Raw genomic sequence first — 19,405 nt, 5'->3', positions numbered from 1 at the left:
TGTCTAAGAAGGTGCTTTAAAATGCAAATTCTTGAGTACCTCCACATCAGACCTATTGAATGGGTAAAGATCCAGAAATATGCATTTTCAGACATTTCTCTAGAAATTCTTTTGCATACTCAACTTGATCACCACTGTCCTAGATTGTATTGGGGGGGGTCTCTTCTGTGCTTCCATAGCCACAATGATCACCCCTTAACATAAGACTTATTGCCTGAAATCATTGCTAGTCCATTAAATTAATCCTCCAAAATGGCTGCAAGCTCATACAGATGGGGAAATGTCTGCTTGCTAGTGATTGTGAGTCCACTGTCTCACACAGAGTGTGGTTGTCATAAGGACTACTAAATAGATGTAGGGTTGCAGAGGAGAGGAAAACGTTATCCAGGTAATTAAGGGACAGAAGGGCCAACTAGGCGGAGGGAACAGTGTTTTTGTCCCGGGAAGAGAGAGCAGTTCACTTGGGGGCAGCACAGAGGTGAGCAGGAGCTAGTTAGTGAATGCTGTACTGCTACAGATGTGAAGTTTCTTTTCACCTTAGCAACAGTCATGCCTGCAGAAAGGATTAAGCATGGCATAATAGAAAAAGAGGAGCATAGGGTCCAAGAGACCTAGTTTCCAGACCTGGATTGGCCATGCATTGGTTAATTTGCTTAGACAATTACTTGATCTTAAGTCTCAGTTTTTCTAAGTGGTAATTATCCCATCCTTTCTCTTTCACAAGGATGAATATTTGCATAGGATATACAAATGAACATATCATGAAAAGCATAAAATCATTAAGTAAATGCAAAGTATTTTTTTACTACAGTTTGACATTCCCCTTTCAGATTAAAAACTTTATCTGAGAGACATGATTTTTGGACTTTGGATACTCCTGGTAGTTAAATTTTCAGACAATTTCTCTCTTACTTGGAGGCCACAATGGACTTTGGAGGGAAAAACTTTTTACTTGTATATACTGCTCATAACTTCCATTGATGTTGGTTTCCTTTATTTATATTTTATGTTGGTACAATGCTTTACTCTTAAAAGCCTAGGTTGTGTGGGTCTACATGGATTGTATTTTGACACCTCAAGATTCAAATGTCAGAAATGGATTTTGACATATAGAAAACATCATGTTACATCCTAGAGCATTGTTTGTTTTTAGCAAATTGCTGATCTTTCCTTCTTTTTTAAATATCCACAAAAACTGCTTGCATAAAATTAGCCTGGATTGGCTCTATCCCTCTCTCAGTGTCAAACAGTTGTGACTTTGTGAAGTGTCGCATATTCTGGGCCTAAATTAGTTCTGTGTTACTTTCCTTGGCATCTCAAAATCCACTTGGTTTAATAGAGACACATATCTTTCTTTCAAGAATTGAGTGCTTGCAAGTTAATATAGAAAGTCAAATTTTAAAATGCTTTAAGAAGTTAGTCTATAATAACTTAACCAATTGAGTCATTGAAAGTTTTAGTACTAGGTTTAGCTCCATGTTTTATGTTGTTTTAGTACTATGTTTATTCAGTTGTGTGTGAGTCTGAAGTAGAAATTTAGGGGAAAGACTTCACAGCAAGTACAACAGCACTTAAATCTTACTTCTCTCATATAAATGCAATATTACTTGGGAGTGTTGGAGGCCATTGAATCTAGGCAAAGGAGTTTGGAACTGATGTGTAGTAGGAAAAGTAAAGATGATAATAATAAATGTGTTTATGGATACTAAGCTAAGAATCATACTTATATTCATTTTCACTATAATTTATGTGACAGATACTATTTGTTACTATTTTACAGTGGACAAAACGGAATCCTAGAAATGAGGAAACATTGGTCTTAGGTGCAAGGATATGACTCATCAAGTCAGGTCTCTAACCTCCAACCTGTGATTTTCCAGCACACCATGCTGCTTCTACAGCAGTATTTCAGGGCAGGGGATAGACTCTAATAAAAATTAGAAACTATATTTCAATGATATTTAAAGTGTTTTCAGAGGGAGAAACTAAATTAATATCAAATAAGAAGTTTTGTAGATTTTTCTTTGTAAGATACCTGTGGTTTCTCAAGGTGGAGGTATATATTATGAGGAGAAATCTTATAATTCTCCTTGATTGGATGGGACTTTCACATGTTAGCCGAGAATCTTGGGCAGAGTGAGAAGAGAACACTGGCATTTTCCTGGGGTGGGGCCTTTCTTTGCATCTCATTCTACCACTTCTGTGTAGCCACATTCATGGTTAAGTTTGTCTTCCATATTCATTTCATAGCTAAGCATGTACAATAGTCTCCTCAGCAAGTTCCTTATGAAGCTAATGCAACTGTAATCTAGGAACTGAGCAAAAAGAATTAGGAAATGCATTATGTCTTTAATATAATACAAAGTCCAGTGAACTCTGTGAAGCATTCGACCAAAGTGAGTTGTGCTTTCCTTAGTTCTTGCAACCTGTTTCTTCTCAGCTAATTTATGTAACAATATCTTTCTTTACTTAGGATATTTTTGAGAGTGTTTTAGGGAGACAGCATAGCTTAGATAAAACATTGGCATTTCAAGTCATAAAGACTTTGGTTTAAATCTCAACTTTCCCACATAATCTCCTGTACATCTTTTAACTTTTCTGAGCATCACTTTCTTCATCTGTAAATTTTGGATAATAATAACATATACCAGGAGGAACTTTTGAGTGGACTAGAAATAATACTTTAGAAACAATTACTGCATAGTTATATAGGAGGCATTCAGCAGGTGGTGAATATTGAATATTTGCAGCTTTTAATTTTTTTGGCAAACAATTATTGTCTGTCACATATTAGTTAACAATATTATAAGAAGGAAAAATAATTTGGAACCATCTTAACTTTTTCTTGCCTCTCTGTATATGAAAGAATCTGAGAAATAATTCTTTCAGGTCTCATAATGAGAGTATTTTCTCTTCTTGGGGATTCTTCTTTTCTTCATTTCTTTTCAGAAATAACTCAAGGTTTCCATCCTTATTATACTTAGGGTAAACATGCTTCCCTAGAGATAAGACTTTATTCAAAACATCTCTTCCTTTATGGAGAAAATGTTATTTTTCCACCATTTCTCCAACTTATCCATGTGCCTATTCCTGTAACTGGAACTTGTAATCATGGCAATCACTATAGTGATGCCCTCCAAAGACCTTGGCACCAATATAAGCTTCTTTATAACTGGGTTCTGGCAATGAGATCTGACACTTTTGACTTAGACCCTTAAGGCATAGCTACAATGACATGTCACTTTTCACTACTTTGAAGTTCCACAATGCAAAAACGTCACGCCAACTTATGCTTCTTTTCTCTTCTCTTCTCCCTCTTCCTCTAAATACTTTTGATCCATAACTTTCCCCCTTGATAACTACCAATTAGTAGTTAACGTGTATTCTCAATTATAGCTGGGAACACTGAGTTCTGGTGCCACTCAGCAAATAACACCCAGTCTTAATTAAAGCTTTTGCTCGGGAAGACTTTTTCATAACAATATTTGAGAAGCCTCTTATGAGTCTTTTTCACATTATAATAAGAAATAAACATATGTGATCCTTTCATGAGTAATTAACAATATGTACCACCACTTTAGGATATTTTTGAAACTTTTAGAAGGCAGCAGTTTCCTCCCCCAACACAATGTTCTTTTACACTCAAAGGAGAATGTTATTTCACATGTCTATTGGATTTTCATTACCACTACCTGGAAAGTTCTCACAAAATTTCAGACATGGAGTGGTAGGAAGAATAATGGCCCACAAAAATATTAGAGTCCTAATCCTTCAGAATCTGTGAATATCTCAGGCTAAGTGGCAAAGAAGAATTAAGTTGCAAGTAAAATTAATGTTGCTAATCAGCTAACCTTAAAAATAGGGAGATTATCCTGGAATATTTGGGAAGCCCAGTGTAATCACAAGGGTCCTTAAAAGTGAAAGAAAGAGGCAAAATAAGAGAATTAGAAATAGATGTCACTCTGGAAGAAAGGCACTAAGGAATGCAACATTGCTTGCTTAGGACAAAGGCTGTAAGCCTAGAGTGTGGGTGGCCTGTGGGAGCTAGAAAAGGCAATAAATGGATTATCTTTTAGAACTTCTGAAAGGAATGCAGCCTTGCCAACTCCTTGACTTTAGTGTTAAACTACTACAGAACTCTAAGACAACAAATTGTATTGTTTTATGGTGCTTGATTTAATTTGTTTACATTTGTGGTAATTGTTACAATGACCACATAAAATTAATACACATGGTTTCTTTCCTTTTCCTGCAAGAAGAAAGGGATAATAAATTGGTGAGATTTACATGAGTGTTGAAGGGGAGAATATAATGAAGGCAAAATTAGAAAAGGCATTATTAAGGCATGTTGATTTCATATTTTATTTCATATTTTCATTGTATATTTTCCTAATTGCTGCCAAAAATTATTTGCTTGGAGATACATGGAGATATTTTTAGACCACTTATCAATCAAAATAAATTATAACCGACACTCGTAGAGAGGAATATCCCTACCCTTTTCCAGAAAATAAACAAATGTCATAATAAAATAGCTATTTGAACCATCTATGTATGTTGAAATTACTACACTTTAAGAAAAAAATGATTCATTACATGTTGCAGTTTTATGTAATTGTATCACAGCAATTTGTTCGAATAATCCTTGTTAAAAGAAAGAAATGGGATACTGAGTACTCTTAGTACAAATCTTGAAGAAAGTGAGACATTTGATCTTGCTATTCATCATAAATTACTTAGGGAGGTTGAGTTCTGTCATAGAAAATCTATAGTCATCAATCAGCACCATGGACGGAACTAAGGAGGTGAAAATCTTGCAGAGAGAGTCAGTCTAGAAAGGCTGCTTAAAATAATGAATGTAATAAACCTCTAGGAGGACTACTTTTACTTCTGATCTCTATGTCTTCCTCTTTTCCTTTCTTTTCTTGCTATATTTTTTAGTGGAATGTTGTAATGGGCATTGTAGTATGCTTAAACTAATCACCATCATCCACAGAGAAATGGTGGTGGAGATGATATAAATTCTTTAAATCATCTAGGGGGGAGAACAGATTTACTATGTCTTTGTTACAGTTTATAAAATACATGAATGAAAATTTAGAAGTTTGAAACATTATCTCAAAGCAGAAATGACCTCAGCAGTTTTCTATGATGTGTCGTTGATAAATTGCACTTGTATTGGGGGTAGAGTTTGGCAATAGGAAATGAAGAGAGATGGGGGAAATTTCTCTTATTCAAAGAATAATACTTTCCATAGTTTTAGACATTATTTAAAGGGGATACAGAGCATAGTTTTAAAAAAAAAAACTCTTTCATGTTGCAGAGAATCTTGGATTGGATACTGAAGTCGCTAAAGCAAATGCCATGGGTTTTATCGGATGCCTTTCTTCAGTCCAATACAACCACATAGCACCACTGAAGGCAGCCCTGCGCCATGCCACCATTGCACCTGTGACTATCCAAGGGACCTTGACAGAATCCAGCTGTGGCTCCATTGTGAACTCAGATGTGAATGCAGTGACGACGGTGCATTCTTCATCAGGTACACAAGAGAATACTTAACGGAACTTCCCTCAGTGGCACTACTGTTGATGTCTTAGAGAATTTTCCAGGTTAGGGGCCAGCCCCATGGCCAAGTGGTTAAAGTTCGCGCGCTCTGCTTAGGCGGCTCAGGAATTCCCCGGTTTGGATCCTGGGTGCGGACATGGGACTGCTCGTCAGGCCACGTTGAGGCGGCGTCCCACATGCCACAACTAGAAGTACCTGCAACTAAGATATACAACTATGTACCAGGGGGATTTGGGGAGATAAAGCTGAAAAAAAAGAATTTTCCAGGTTAAAGGCTAATATTGCTCGACTCCTTACCTTGTATGATTACTGGTGATTAAGATTTATGACTGGTTTCTCATAGTAATTTTTACATATATTTACTATAATTCTACCTTTAATATAATGAATAGTTAGAAGTTAATGCGTATTTGCATATATTACATATTATATATAGTCAGTGTTGTTCAAGTGGCTACCGCTCTGAGGATTGGAAAATTTAGGGGTCAACGAGGCAAGCTGGTTGCTGAACTAATATAGTTCATGAGATTAAAATCAGCCTTCCTTAATAATAAGAAAATTCCACAGCACTGTCATCCATATATCCTCTCTTGTTTTACCACTCGTTAAAATACCTTTACTCTCTTTTCTAAGTCACCATCATCCTGGGTGTCTTGCAGTGTACCTGGGATTTGTTTTTATCAGGTGTGGTACTCAATTGCCAAACAAGGTATTAATAATGAGCAAACAAAGGGAATAGAATTTTGCTGCTGCCTGCTTGTTGCTGATCTTGGTGTTTTCCTGGCAGCAGTGAGGTACAACAGAAAGAACCTGCAGGTGACAGTTGGCTAACCTTGATTTTAATTATTGAATCTGCCATAAATTAGCTATAGAACTTTGGACAATTTATTTAATGGCTTTGATCTAATTTCCTTATCTGTGAAATGGGAAAAATAATACCCAGATTGTAGTAATTTCCTAAGAATTAAATGATTCTATGATAATGATAGGTGCTATAGATCCTGAAAATTTGGTGTGCACTATGTACATAAATACAGGTATCATTACCCCCTTTTAATATGTTTGCAGGTTGCTATGTAAAAATGTATCTAGTTCCGGGGCCAGCCCCTAGGTCTGGTGTGCTCTGCTTAGCAGCCCAGGTTCAAGGGTTCAAATCTCTGACACAGACCTATGCCACTCGCCATGCCATGCTATGATCGTGACCCACATACAAAATAGAGGAAGACTGGCACAGATGTTAGCATATGGCTAATCTTCCTCAAAAAAAAAAAAAGAAGAAGATTGGCAACATGTTAGTTCAGAGCCAGTCTTCCTTACCAAAAAAAAAAAGTATCTAGCTCAGTGTCACCAGACCAACAAGAGGGAGAATAAGGATTCAAATCCAGATCTATGTACCTTCAAACTTGATGCTCTTTTGCTTATACCATATATGTTAATATATATATATGGTAAAATCCTTCTCTCATCAGTGAGTGTTTCTTGGGGTGTTAATTTTCCAGCACTTTTATTCTTCCCTGTCAATGGAATCAGAATCCTCTTGCAGCTAAAGAAACCTGTGAAGCAGGGAGTCATATGTGCTTGAGGTAATAAGCCATTGTCACACATTGGAACTGTCCAGCAAAGTCAAGAAGGACTTGAAGGGTAGGCTGAGAGGTAAGTTGTAGGCCAAAGCAGATATGAGCAAGGTACTACCATCATCTGTTTCAGTCCCTTATCTTACAACTTACCTAGTAGCTAAAAGGGTCTTGGAACTGCGGGGTGTAAGTAGTATACTTCAAATGCTTTTTTGTGTATGTTTGCTTGGATTCCTTCCAAAGTCCCAACTAACAACTATTTGAGAACACCTGGTCTAGTCCATAGGTTTGTCATCTCAGCTCCATTTGTAGATCTCCTTCCAGGACTTTGAATGAGGAGTGGCATTTCAGCTCTTTTGCTCCTTTCAGATCCCTTTGGGAAGACAGATGAGAAGGAACCACTCACCAATGCAGTTCGAAGTGACTCGGCCATCATTGGAGGTAAACCATTCTACATTTCTGAAAGCAGAAAGGACACAAGTGATTTTGTACTTTGGAAAAATTTATCTGAGTCCTTCCTTGACTATGGCCATGCAACATGCAGGCTCCTGCATGATCTGCAAGACTGTGAGCCCTTTCATGAATAGCCATGTGTGCTGTATGATCAAAGACACACTCTTCCCCAGTACCTGCAACTCCCTGGATGCATCCTGCCCCTGATCCATCAGGCAGCCGAACACTGAGTCAACAGCTAGATAATTTACTTAGAGATAGCCGGTGTGCATCCTGTTCATCTTATCCAGTTGTGAGTTTTCCTAAAGGACTAGCAAAGCAAACCAAAAAAACTACATATGTTGCGGCAGACAGATTGGCAAAGCCATCCTGTTGGGTTTTCTCCACCAAGTGATTTGGGCTGGGTCTAATGAGCAGGGAGAAGCCCACAGGGTTGTAGTTTCAAATCTAGCAGCACATATGGTTACAGATGCAGATCTTGTCTGTTCTGCTGTGAGCTCAGCTCTCCCTCCTGCCTCTCTTTATTTTCCATTTTCTTGCTTCCCGTCAGCCTCACCCTTTTTATGCTGCTTCACCTTGGATGCTGCCTTCAGTAGCTTGATTTTTCCTTCTGGGCCTTGCAACACAAACCTTGTTTAATGTAAGATGTCTGTGAGAGACTAAATTCATTTGTATCTGAGGACCATAGTCCTAGCCGGTGACCCCATCCCTGCCTTCTGGTGGGCTAGATGAACTGATACACACCAGATAGAGTTCTCCTTTTAAAAGACGGCAGTATCCATTCATTTAACTTCTATTTAATGAGCCCCAGCTATGGGTCAGGGCCTGTGCTAAGTATGGGAAAGCTAGGATGAAAGACAAGGACACTGCCCTCAAAGAGCTCACAGCCTGGCGGGGAAGGAGATGGGTAAACAGATAACAATAGAATCAATGAGTAGTATTTTGAAAGAGGAAGTACAAATGGCTATGGGAGCACAGAGGTAGACCATTACAATATGATTGCAAGGGAAGAAAACCACGACCTTTCCCTAAGGAAGTTCTTAAAACCTCTGACCTGAATTTCTGCTTCAGGGAAAAGAATCCAACTCGATTTTTGTTTGGCATCAAGGAATGCAGGAAAGAATTTGGTGCCTGTTTCTCCTCCTATAATTTCTCATTTGACAAGTGGAGAAAAGACCTTTGTGACTATTGACATTTTCCCCACCCATGTGCGTGCTTCTGTAAGTCTCTTTAAGAGCAGAAAATTCAACCTAACCCCAGGAGAAAATTCCTGGAGGTTTGCACAGCCTCCAATTCTGAATCCTTCATATACTGAAGAAGTAAAAACCAGTTATGTATTTCATTTCTTAAAGCTGCAGCCCAGTCTAGGGAGTCACTCACTATCACCCAGTTTATTCATATGTTTGTTAACTGAGGTGGTTTTACTCTGGTTCTTCTAAAATAGTAGAGGAAAATGCCATAAAATGGTTTAAGAATATTTAAAAAAGTAAGCAGTCTTAATATGACCTCAGACCTGATAAAATTGGTGGAAAATATGCATTCAATATACTTAACTCTCAAATGTCCATGCTTATATAAATCATAATGCAGAGTGTCCCAAAATAACTTTGTAAGAAAAACAATTTTCTCAATATCCATGCTACTTAGATAGAAAAATAAAACAACAGAACATATATTTTATTAGGGATAAACTTATCTTTGACTGTTTTAAATACATTTCAAATATTTTAATGTTGCTTACTTTCATGTATAGATTCATTCTCCCTTTCAAAAGTCAACAGTATCCACATTTTCACCATCCCTTTGCTGACATTGCTGTTCACATCCCAAGAGCCTTTCTGGCAAAGGTAGAGACAAGACCTACCTTAGGGTCAGGGTACAACTTGCCAAGCAGGTCCAGTAAAATTGCATACAATCAAAGTAGGAGGGAATCTGCCACAACTGGGTAGAAGTCTGCCATTTTGGTTGACTCTGAGTTTTGGGAGGACAGAGGCATACCACCTGTGAGCTAGCCTGTGTCTAGCAGAGTATGGGGCAGTGCAGGAATGCCCTAAATGTTTGGTAAGCATTGCATTATTGAGAAAACATTTTTTAGCAAAGCAAACATATAAGCAAATTTACATCAGAATAGCATGTATTGGGATGTGAGATGTTTAAATATTATTTTATAGGGTAATAAAATAGTTCTAAAATACTTATTTGCAAGGCGACAAAGAAATAATGATTCTGACACATTCTTTAAAGCATATCTTGAAGAAATTTACTAAGAAATCCTTTGCTTGTCTGATTCTATATTTATTTGTTGGCATTCTTAGTCCATTAAATAAAACCTTCTCTGATTTGATCTGGCTTTCTCTCTAGCTAGTCTGAAAGAGAGGGTGTTTTGTAATTGAAGACTGAAGGTGTTTCAACCAGTCTTTATTTCTGGGTATGTGACAGTTTGTTTTGTTTTGTTTTGTTTTGTTTTTCCTGTATGCCTTCTTGTCTAGACTGAATCATCTCTGTTGAGTAGATGATCCGTGATAATTTCTGTCTTTCTTTTTTTCCTCTTTCTCAACAGGAGTAATAGCAGTGGTGATATTCATCATCTTCTCTATCATCGGCATCATGACCCGGTTCCTTTACCAGCATAAACAGTCGCATCGTACTAACCAAATGAAGGAGAAGGAATATCCAGAAAATTTGGACAGTTCTTTTAGAAATGATATTGACTTGCAAAACACAGTGAGCGAGTGTAAACGGGAATATTTCATCTGAAAAACTGCAGGGTCATGTACTATTCTTTTTTCTGCTGTTGTGAAAGTTTTCTCCTTCTCTTCTTTCTCTTGTCTTTTAATTTTGGTCACTCTCTTTCTCTTATTTGTTTGCCAATTATTTTTGGAACATACGTGTATCCACCACAGCATATATCCCCTTGCCCCAGACCAGAAGACCAGGCAGCTATGGCCACTGCCTTCCTCTTTGACAAACCTATTGTGGTGATAATGATCACTCAAGAGACTGACAAGGAAGAGACACATGTGTGCGCATGTGCACATTCAATTCTGTATTTCCAGTTTCTAAGATGCACTCTTCAGTTCTGCAGTTATTTCGTCTTGCAGGCTGACTTTGAAACTGAGCTCTATGACTTAGGCATATAACAGTCATTCCTGACATCCTTCCCCTTCTCAAGTCTATTCCTACCAGGGAACTCAGGGTAGAGAAAGAAGATGCTGGAGGCCTAGTTTGCTTTCGCACTTTAAAAGGAACAAGAGAGGTTTGTTTTGTGTGAGTTTTCCTTACCATAACAAGTCCATTGGCCTAACTCATCGCCCTTTTTCACTGTGACTCTTGTCTCCTGAGTATTTTCAAATACAGGATTCCTGAGAGCAGTGAGCTATTACTTTGCTCCTTTCTTACCACTCTCTCCTGGGGCCAACACTTTAGAACAGCACACAATAGCATAAACCTAGAGGAAGCATGGAAAATAGAAGCCTGAAACTAGCAGGTAAAAAGAAAGCTGCTAGGAAGTAGATGTTCTATAACTTCAAAAATGCCTCTTCCAATTATGTAAGAAATGTTAGCTAGGTTATTCCTGAGATTATTATACTGAGGTCTATATATATATATATATAAATATATATATGTGAGTTGCTGCAACATAAAGAAATTCAAATAAAAGTTTAAAATAGTACCTCGTTCCATGAAAGATCTTAAACTATCTTAACTCAGCTTAAAAACAAAAAACAAAACTGCATGAACGAAGAGAAATACCAAACAGAAATTTTCCCTTCCATCCACTCACTAAAGATCTGGTTCAGAAAGGGAATGCAGGTTTCACATTTCAAAACAGACATAATGATCCACCTCTGTGTGCATGCATCGAGCCATTTCTCTAAGAAGTTTAGGATGCACTGACATATGAGGCATTACGGTTAGCTCCAGCGAACCCTCACTACTTAATTTCAGAGGAGCCCTTAGGTTCCATAACATATCACATTTTCACATCTGCTATATGCTATGTACCTAAAGACCCCCCTCCCATACACACACACATATTTTTGTAGGCATAAACTCCCAGACAAGATGGTGACAAATTTAACGGTCTTTGCCCTTTTTGATAACAAAGCATCAAAGAAACACAATCGTTCCACCAAGAAGGCATTTTGAGTTCATCCACGAGGAGGTGGTAAGAATCCTGAGGATTTTGCTATAGCAATATGACTCACTCTTTGCCTCTGGGCCATCTTGGAGAAAATGATAAGGGAGAAACAATGTAAATGCTCCAGTATTCTGGGAATGCCAATATAATGATCCACAGATGTGGAAAGTACTTACTGATTCTCTTTACAGGACAGATTCGATTCGGAAAACAATTACCACATCGCTGTTCACCAGCCTTGACAGTTAGCAGACATTCTGTCTTGTTCTTAGTGCGTCTATCGCCTCTGATTAGTTAACACTTTCCTCCATGATGAGGATCACAATGAAGAACTCATTAGCTTCACCCTATTTCAGGCTTTTCCTTCTCTGTCAGAGAACAGAGGGCAAGGATTTAGTTTGTAGTCATACTTCTCTACTTTAAGATGTTATTCTAAATACACATTCTCTCTTTAAAACTTTCTGTGGATTCTTAGTTAATCACTTCATCATTTCCATTATATCATTTTGTTAGTAAATTTATTTTAAAGTGATTCTAACAAGAGCATCTTTTTTCCTTCTTCTCGCTTTAATAAGATAAATGATCCATTAATAAGAGTAAAGATCTTTAAATGCTGTTTTCTCCTGTCCTGTTCGCCCCTATTCCTAATTTTCACTTTTGAATTTTCTGTTTCCATAAAAAGGCTTTATAAATCAGCCTTTTGCTTGGCTACGTAGTCCTTTGTCCCCTGAAATAAAAGTCACCATGAAGTCTAGTTGGTTTAGCCTGAAGCATCTCCCATAATGAAATGGAAAGGAAAAGGAAGATGTGAGTAATAAAGCTGGAGCTGCTCATTTTTCAAGTCTCTGAGAAGCGAGGACTATATTTTGCTGACAGAGTGCTGATGGAAAAAGTGGAGGACTAGCAAAGCCCAGCTTAAAGTATTTGCTTTCCTCACCTACTTCTCTATGCTCATAGGTAGTTCTGTAGGGTGAAGAAGCTCCATCCTTGCCGCATCTGGACTATAGAATCTCCAGCATACCTCCCCGCATATGTAGACTGTACATACACACACACTACGTTTCATAGACCTAAAGACAAATGCCAAGACAGTGCAATCTGCATGTCATTCCTGTAAGTAGAGTCTCAGGGCTAAGTCAGAATTATTTTTACAGGGTTGGATTATGTCGTAACCCCAGAGAATATGCTCACTTTCACTAGATGTGTATGAAAAGCAAGCAATCTTCTCCCTCCAAAGGAAAACACAATTTTCAATTAGAAATAAGTACAAACTGCTGGTCTTTCCTCAGTAGTACCGAAATCCAACAGTTTTCAACTGTTCAATTATGTGAGTTTCAATACTTGAACAATTATAATCTAAAACAAATAGTCTTTGAGAGCATTCTATTCCCTCTTTAATCATCGTTTTCTGCTTCAGTAGTCAGCTTTCCTGACTGCATGCTCTGGCTAGCAGGATCACCATAATCCTCCACTTTAACCCTCAGTTTTTGATAACTGCTGTTTACAAAAGGACTTTATGGATTGTGGTCACTTTACAGTAAAACCAAAAAAACTGTACAATTTCGAATTCTAAGGGGGCTGTTTCATTGATATCATTTCCACCAAACAATCTATTTATGCAGGCAACAGTATATTTACTTACCTTAAAATATATTTAACACCTGCTGCATTGTTCATTGTCTGTATAGGTTAGATTGCTGTGGTTTCAATGAGAATTCTTCTAGAGCATTTGACATTTGTCACTTCTCTAGATATATTTTTATGGATAGCTTAGCCTCTTCTATTCACTCTCAACTGCATACAGGAGATTCATTTTAAGGATCCTAGGGCTGATTTTTTAAAACATATTTTGTTCTCTTTACTAATAACAGAGATGGTACTAACCTGACCTCCACTTTTTGTCAGATCTTTTCCTACCACAAAGTAACAGGAGCAGATATATCTATGCAGATATATTTCTTTAGAGGGAGATGAATTGACTCTTTAGGGGGAGCAAGAGTAAATGTTCTAAAGTACTTTTTAAGAAGCTGAATTCTCTCCATTATTGCTTCAATTCTGGTTGGGGGATTCTGAAAATCCTCCTTCTCATCAGTCAGACCTAAGTGACGATTTGGGGACTCTCTTTGGGGTAGGAAACAACAATCTCCCCTTCTGCTCTTCTTCTTTTCTCAGTTATTTTTTTGCCATCTATTGTTGACCATCTGTTGTTTTCCATCTATTGTTAAAATGCCATGTCATTTTTCTTCCAGACATTCCTTAAGCTCTTTGTTGTATTCCAGCTCCTCCTAAAACCGTCCTTTGTCCTGATGAACAATTTTGACTCTGTTTAGGAAGATCTTTGAGAACTAGATGAAGCATATTTTGAGTAAATAATTGACTAAAAGGTGTCATCCACTGAAGTGAGGTCTCACCTGTGTGCTCTGGGTGAATTTTTCCAATCCTGAAAGTCACACATGTCTGTTCTCTGCAGGAAGCTCATTCAGTTAGCAGAGCCACTTTGGGAGGCCACAAGCAGAGCATCTCCTCCAAGATATACAGGGAGATAGGAATCAGGCTGTTGAGTTCTTTCTTATAAAAAGACTTGACAGTTGGTCCACCAACACCCTGGCTTCCTTGAATTCCTCCATAGCTACAATTCCTCAAAACTACATTCTAACACCTGCCTGCCAAGGAGAATTTGAAACACAGTGTATAACTCTGATACTCATTTTCCTTAACCTAAAGGCTTGGACATACTTAGTCTTCAACTGTCCTGTAGGTCGCAAGTAGACCAAATAAATAAAAAAGCTTCCTTGTTTCTGCAAATGCAAAAGTGGTTAATGAAAGAAGGTACAGGCAAACTCAAATCTTTCAGAATACTTGGAGGATAACTGAGTGCTATTTCATACCTCTCATGCAGTTTAAAATGCTTTCTTTAAAAGACACGTAGTGTAATTGAATTACTTCCATATACTGTCCCTGAGTCCTCCTTAACCTCTCCTCCCAGCCTCTCAATCATACTCCTGTTTGGTAAGCCATCTAGTCTGCAATTATGGTTCTCCCCAGTTTTCATCTCTACTTTCACAAATTCCAAATAGTGGAACCTCCTAAAGGAAAAAAAAAAATGAAAAGAATAAACACACACCTACACAAATAATTTGTAAAAATAGGGCTGTTATTCAAGCTTTCTTCAGGACATTCTCCACACATATCTGTTTATTAGGGAGGGACATATTTTCTTTTGAGTTGACAGATATTTGAAAACTTTATATAAGGTTTTACTACTTAACTCTTTTGCTATTTTTGATTTTTCTCTGATTTTGCTCTGAGGTACTCTGAGGAAGAATAGAAAAGCACATTTTTTAGTGAAATATTGTACTTTGTCAGCTAGTTGTCTGTCTTTTATAATGTTACAGTCTACAAAGTGGCTGAGCAAACATAAGCCAGGATTAAGGCAAAAGTCAGTTTGTTGTTTGGACCATACCTGCTGGGAACATGTACAGGAGAAAGAGAGAATGCCTAGCAGCAACTGGTGACTGTCCCAGGGGAGGAGGGTCATTGCTTCCACCAGGATCCATGGCAGCAGCTCTTCCCACCTTCCTGGCTCCTCACTCAGGAGTCTCTGTAGTGCATTTGGATCACCATCTTACACATTAGGGAAAGAGGCAATATCATGGTCTTTGCATGAGGAATTCTTTTTTCACCTTTGTATGATATTTTTGTCCCTTTCCAATTCTACTCAACCATCTCTCATCAGGATTTTCCAAGATGCTTTAAAGCTATTGCCGCAATTATTTAACCTGCTCAGATTGAGCACCCAGATACAACTTTAAGGAAAAGCGACTATCAGAATGCTCTCTTGGTCCACTATCATGAATTGGAACCCCCATGGGTGCAAGTCCTGAGGTCCTGAAATCAGTCTAGTGATCTTTCTTTCTCCTTCATTGTTCCTGCCATCCACAGGCATGCCATAATGGTGTGAAGGTGTGATACTCTTCATTCCTGACAGTGAGTACTGCCAGGGACCCATCATCTAACACTATGTGGGGACACTGTTCTCTTCAATGCTCCCAAGTGACACAGGGAAAACTTTACAAAATAGCGGAACAAACTCAAGCGAGTAGTCCTAGGCCATGACCAAAGGTGAAGCTGATTGTTTTAGTGATTAAATTCTGGTCGTATTTTTCTTAGCTTCATATTCTTCTATACCTCAGATGCCAGTAGCCTCAGAGGACATGAACAAGGTGCAGGGTGTGCAACAGGAGCATTGTGTAACACTGCAGACCCCTTGGAAGGCCTCCCCATATTTAATATTTAGGAGATAATATTAATGGGCATCTGACTAGTCATACCTTTCCATTGTAATCAACCCCATCCCACTTTCACATAAATATTATTAGTCTCTTCTCTTTGAATGGCAGCGTCAATCTGTGTTACCTTGTCCTGCCTTAAATACTCATGCAAAAAATACCAAACCTTGCTTAAAGCAGCATAGATATATCATGAGAGGGACTTTGTCTTACTGAGGTCCAACACCAAGAATTTTCTCCTTCTGAATCTGGTAGTTGATGATATCCTGATATCCTGTGCTGTCCTGGACTGTCACTCCCCTCAGTCAACTGGAAGAGGCAAAAAGAGAGCAGAGTTGTCATTGGGAATAGAAGTGCAGGCTGAGGGGGAACTAAAGGTCTGCCTCCAGGATAGGACAAGTAAGGACTCAGCAAACCTTTTCTGAAGGCCAAGTAGTCGATATTTTAGGCTTTGCAGACCAAACAGTCTCTGTTGCAACCTCTAATGTTGTAGCAGGAAGGCAGCCATATGTAGATCGATAGACTTGGCTGCGTTTCATAAAACTTTATTTTCAAAAACAGCGGGTCATATTTGGTCCATAGGCTATAGTTTGCTGATCTCTATGACAGAGCATTACAACAATGTCCATTTCAGTTGGGAAATCAGTCTCACTGGTGTGTAGTGGTCCTCTTTTTTTGAGGAACGAGAAAGAATAGGGAAACTATTAACAATTAAACAATAGAATGCAAAATAACCTCCCCCTCTCCCCAGAAAACACATATGTCAGACTCTTTATAATGGCAAAAGCACAAAACAGGTCACCTTTCTTTGTAGATCTGCCAGAGTCTAGCTTTTTCTTTTGACCTTCTCACTTTTGTTCCCAAAACAGAATCCCAAGTGATGTTGCCTCGTTCCAAGTCAGTTTTGTAGACCATGTAACATGTCTTAATACACTGTATGGGCAAAAATAAAAGTTAGCCTTAGATTTCTTTGTTTTCTATGGTTACTGTTGTACAGAAGAAAGATAAACTGTAAATAATGTATATTTAATAAAGAGAGAATTTTGTATGATTTTGTGTGGAAGACAAATGTGTCTTACTGTGTTTTCTTGGGTTAATGAAGAATCAAACAGTTAATCCGTTAGCTCCCATTCTCATTCCTCAGACCATTAACTACCATACAACATGACCTATGGGGCTCCTGAAGAAACATGAAACTCCCACTCCCTGGGTTTATTGATTTCAACAGGCCTAAAAGTACCGTCACGGGCTCTTCCATCGCTGAGCTGATTTATACTGACCTGCACACCTGGCTTAAATGTGTACAACAACAAGCTCATGGACTTGACCCAAAGTCACATTCAGGGCTCTGGAGCCATCCTGATTTCAGCCGCCCACATGAAACCCGGATCTCTCTTAAACCTTCATCTGCGCTCGCTCACAGCAGATACATTTCTAATCTACCTTTTCTTCCCCTTCTTCTCACAGAGGCTCCTAACCTCAACTGCACTCTATGTGTTTAAGAGACTGAACACACATTGTCATGAAATAGAACTCACTTCATATGGTGTTTATTATTCCATATATGAGGTAGGTGTAAGCATGCATAAATTAAAAACTGACACAGATTTTAAACAGGAGAGTGACACTATTAGATTTACCTTTTAAAAATCATCCAACTGCTGAATGGAAAATGGACCATAGGGAAACAAGAAGGGGGAGGAGAGAAGAGTTAAGACCCATATCAGGGACCTGAGAGAGGGGGTGGTGGTGGCTTAGATTAAAGCTGTTGTAGCAGATATTGTAGTAGCAGCTGAGTCCAGACAGAGCAAGAGGACTTGCTGATGAATTGAACAAAAGTGTGGTGGGGAGAAAAGGATCAAGAAAAATTAGAATTTTTGGCTAAAGCAACTGAGTGGATGGGAGCAAATAGTTTTGTCTTGGGGAGTGATGCCTATGAAGTGGGATGAGTGGATAGTGAGTTCATTTTGGGATTTTGTTAAATTTGAGATTCCAACTACGCAACAAGTTCAGATGTTGAGCCGATATCTAGGTATATATCTGCAGTTAAGCAGGTGGTCTGGTTTGGAGAGACACTTGGGAGATATACATATATGTGTGTGTGTATGCATATGAATGTTTAGCTATATACATATATGTGTGTATATTTGTGTGAATGAGTGTGTATGATAGAGAGCTAGAGAGCTAGAGAGAGAGACTGGTTGAGATTATCTAGAGCTTGAATGTAACTGGAAAATAAAGCCTAGAACAGAGATCTGTTAGAGGAGGAGGAGCCAGACACTGTGGAAGAAGGAAAACTACGTGAGTAAGTTGGAGCCCAGAAAACAAAGTGCTTACTCAAGAGGAAGTGGACAGTCTTTAAACACTACTGAGAATCTAAGTCAGATGAGAATAGATAAACACCGATCCCTTTTAGAGCCACTTAATGAAGAAGTAGTGAGGATATGCCATTTGGAGTCAGCTAAAGTGATGGTGAAGCTAGGGGTCAGCGTGGAATACAGCTCAAAACAGAATAATATGGTAGAGAAACATGGCCATTGGAGCCAGGTAAACTGGACCTCAAATCACATTCTCTAGTTTTGCGTCTTGAAATAAATTAATCATCATGATCCTTAGTTTTTGCAGATGTAAATTGGAAAATAAAAACAAAAAGCCTCAGAGATCCTGAATATTAAATTAAGTAATACATGCAAACTACTTAACTGAGTATGTGATCAGTGGAGCCCTCCACAAATGCTCCCTGTTACTTATTTCTTTATCATTTCCTAATGTACAGAAAACAAGTGACACATGCTATACATAATTTAACAAAGTGAGACATAGTAAAGAGAGTCATGCTTTGTTTCTCAAAGTGCTCAGCAGTTACTTGTAAGTGGATTGGACTAGGAAGAGGTCTTGAGTTCTAGTTCTGACTCTGCCATGAATGAAGTTTTGAGATGCCCCCTCCCTGCAAAAGAGAGTACATTATTCTAAATAATGAAACAAATCAATTATCCTAAAAGAAACTTTTACAGTAATTTGTGATACTGGAGAAATTGACCTCATAGGCTTTTGACCAGACCATCATGGCATCAAATTTCAACTCTTCTAATTAGGAGCTGAAGGAGAGTAAATAAAAAAGTTATTTCTCATCTCTGAGGTTCAGTGTCTCATCACTCAATAGTTTTTAAAACAGTATTCATGTGCTAAAAAAAGATGACTCTTAGTCCAAGCAGACACATAATATGTTGGGGGGAAAACCCCTCATGGTATTTTTAATAATACAATTTTTAAGCTATCTGTGAATTGACTTTATCTTTCATGACAGTTCAAAAAGATCAAATTTCCAAAGGAGTAAATTTGATCAGGTAAGTGATCTCATAGCCTCCACACCTCTGAGC

The 19,405-nt window shown here is 38.2% G+C and overlaps 1 protein-coding gene across 1 annotated transcript in view; it reads left to right on the top strand.

Moving 5' to 3' along the window:
* The window catches only part of CNTNAP5 (contactin associated protein family member 5), a 765,902-nt gene extending 748,919 nt beyond the window's left edge, over positions 1-16,983 (top strand). The window contains exons 22-24 of the mRNA XM_046657745.1: positions 5,324-5,542; positions 7,512-7,583; positions 10,156-16,983. Of these exons, the coding sequence (XP_046513701.1) occupies positions 5,324-5,542; positions 7,512-7,583; positions 10,156-10,352 (488 nt within the window). The 3' untranslated portion in view covers positions 10,353-16,983. The remainder of the gene's footprint in view (positions 1-5,323; positions 5,543-7,511; positions 7,584-10,155) is intronic.
* The last annotated feature ends 2,422 nt before the right edge of the window (positions 16,984-19,405 follow it).

The sequence above is a fragment of the Equus quagga genome, chromosome 4 (assembly GCF_021613505.1).
Source record: "Equus quagga isolate Etosha38 chromosome 4, UCLA_HA_Equagga_1.0, whole genome shotgun sequence".
NCBI lineage: Eukaryota > Metazoa > Chordata > Mammalia > Perissodactyla > Equidae > Equus > Equus quagga.
The sequence above is the reverse complement of the archived record's forward strand: the minus strand, read 5'-3'. Positions and strand labels throughout refer to the sequence as shown.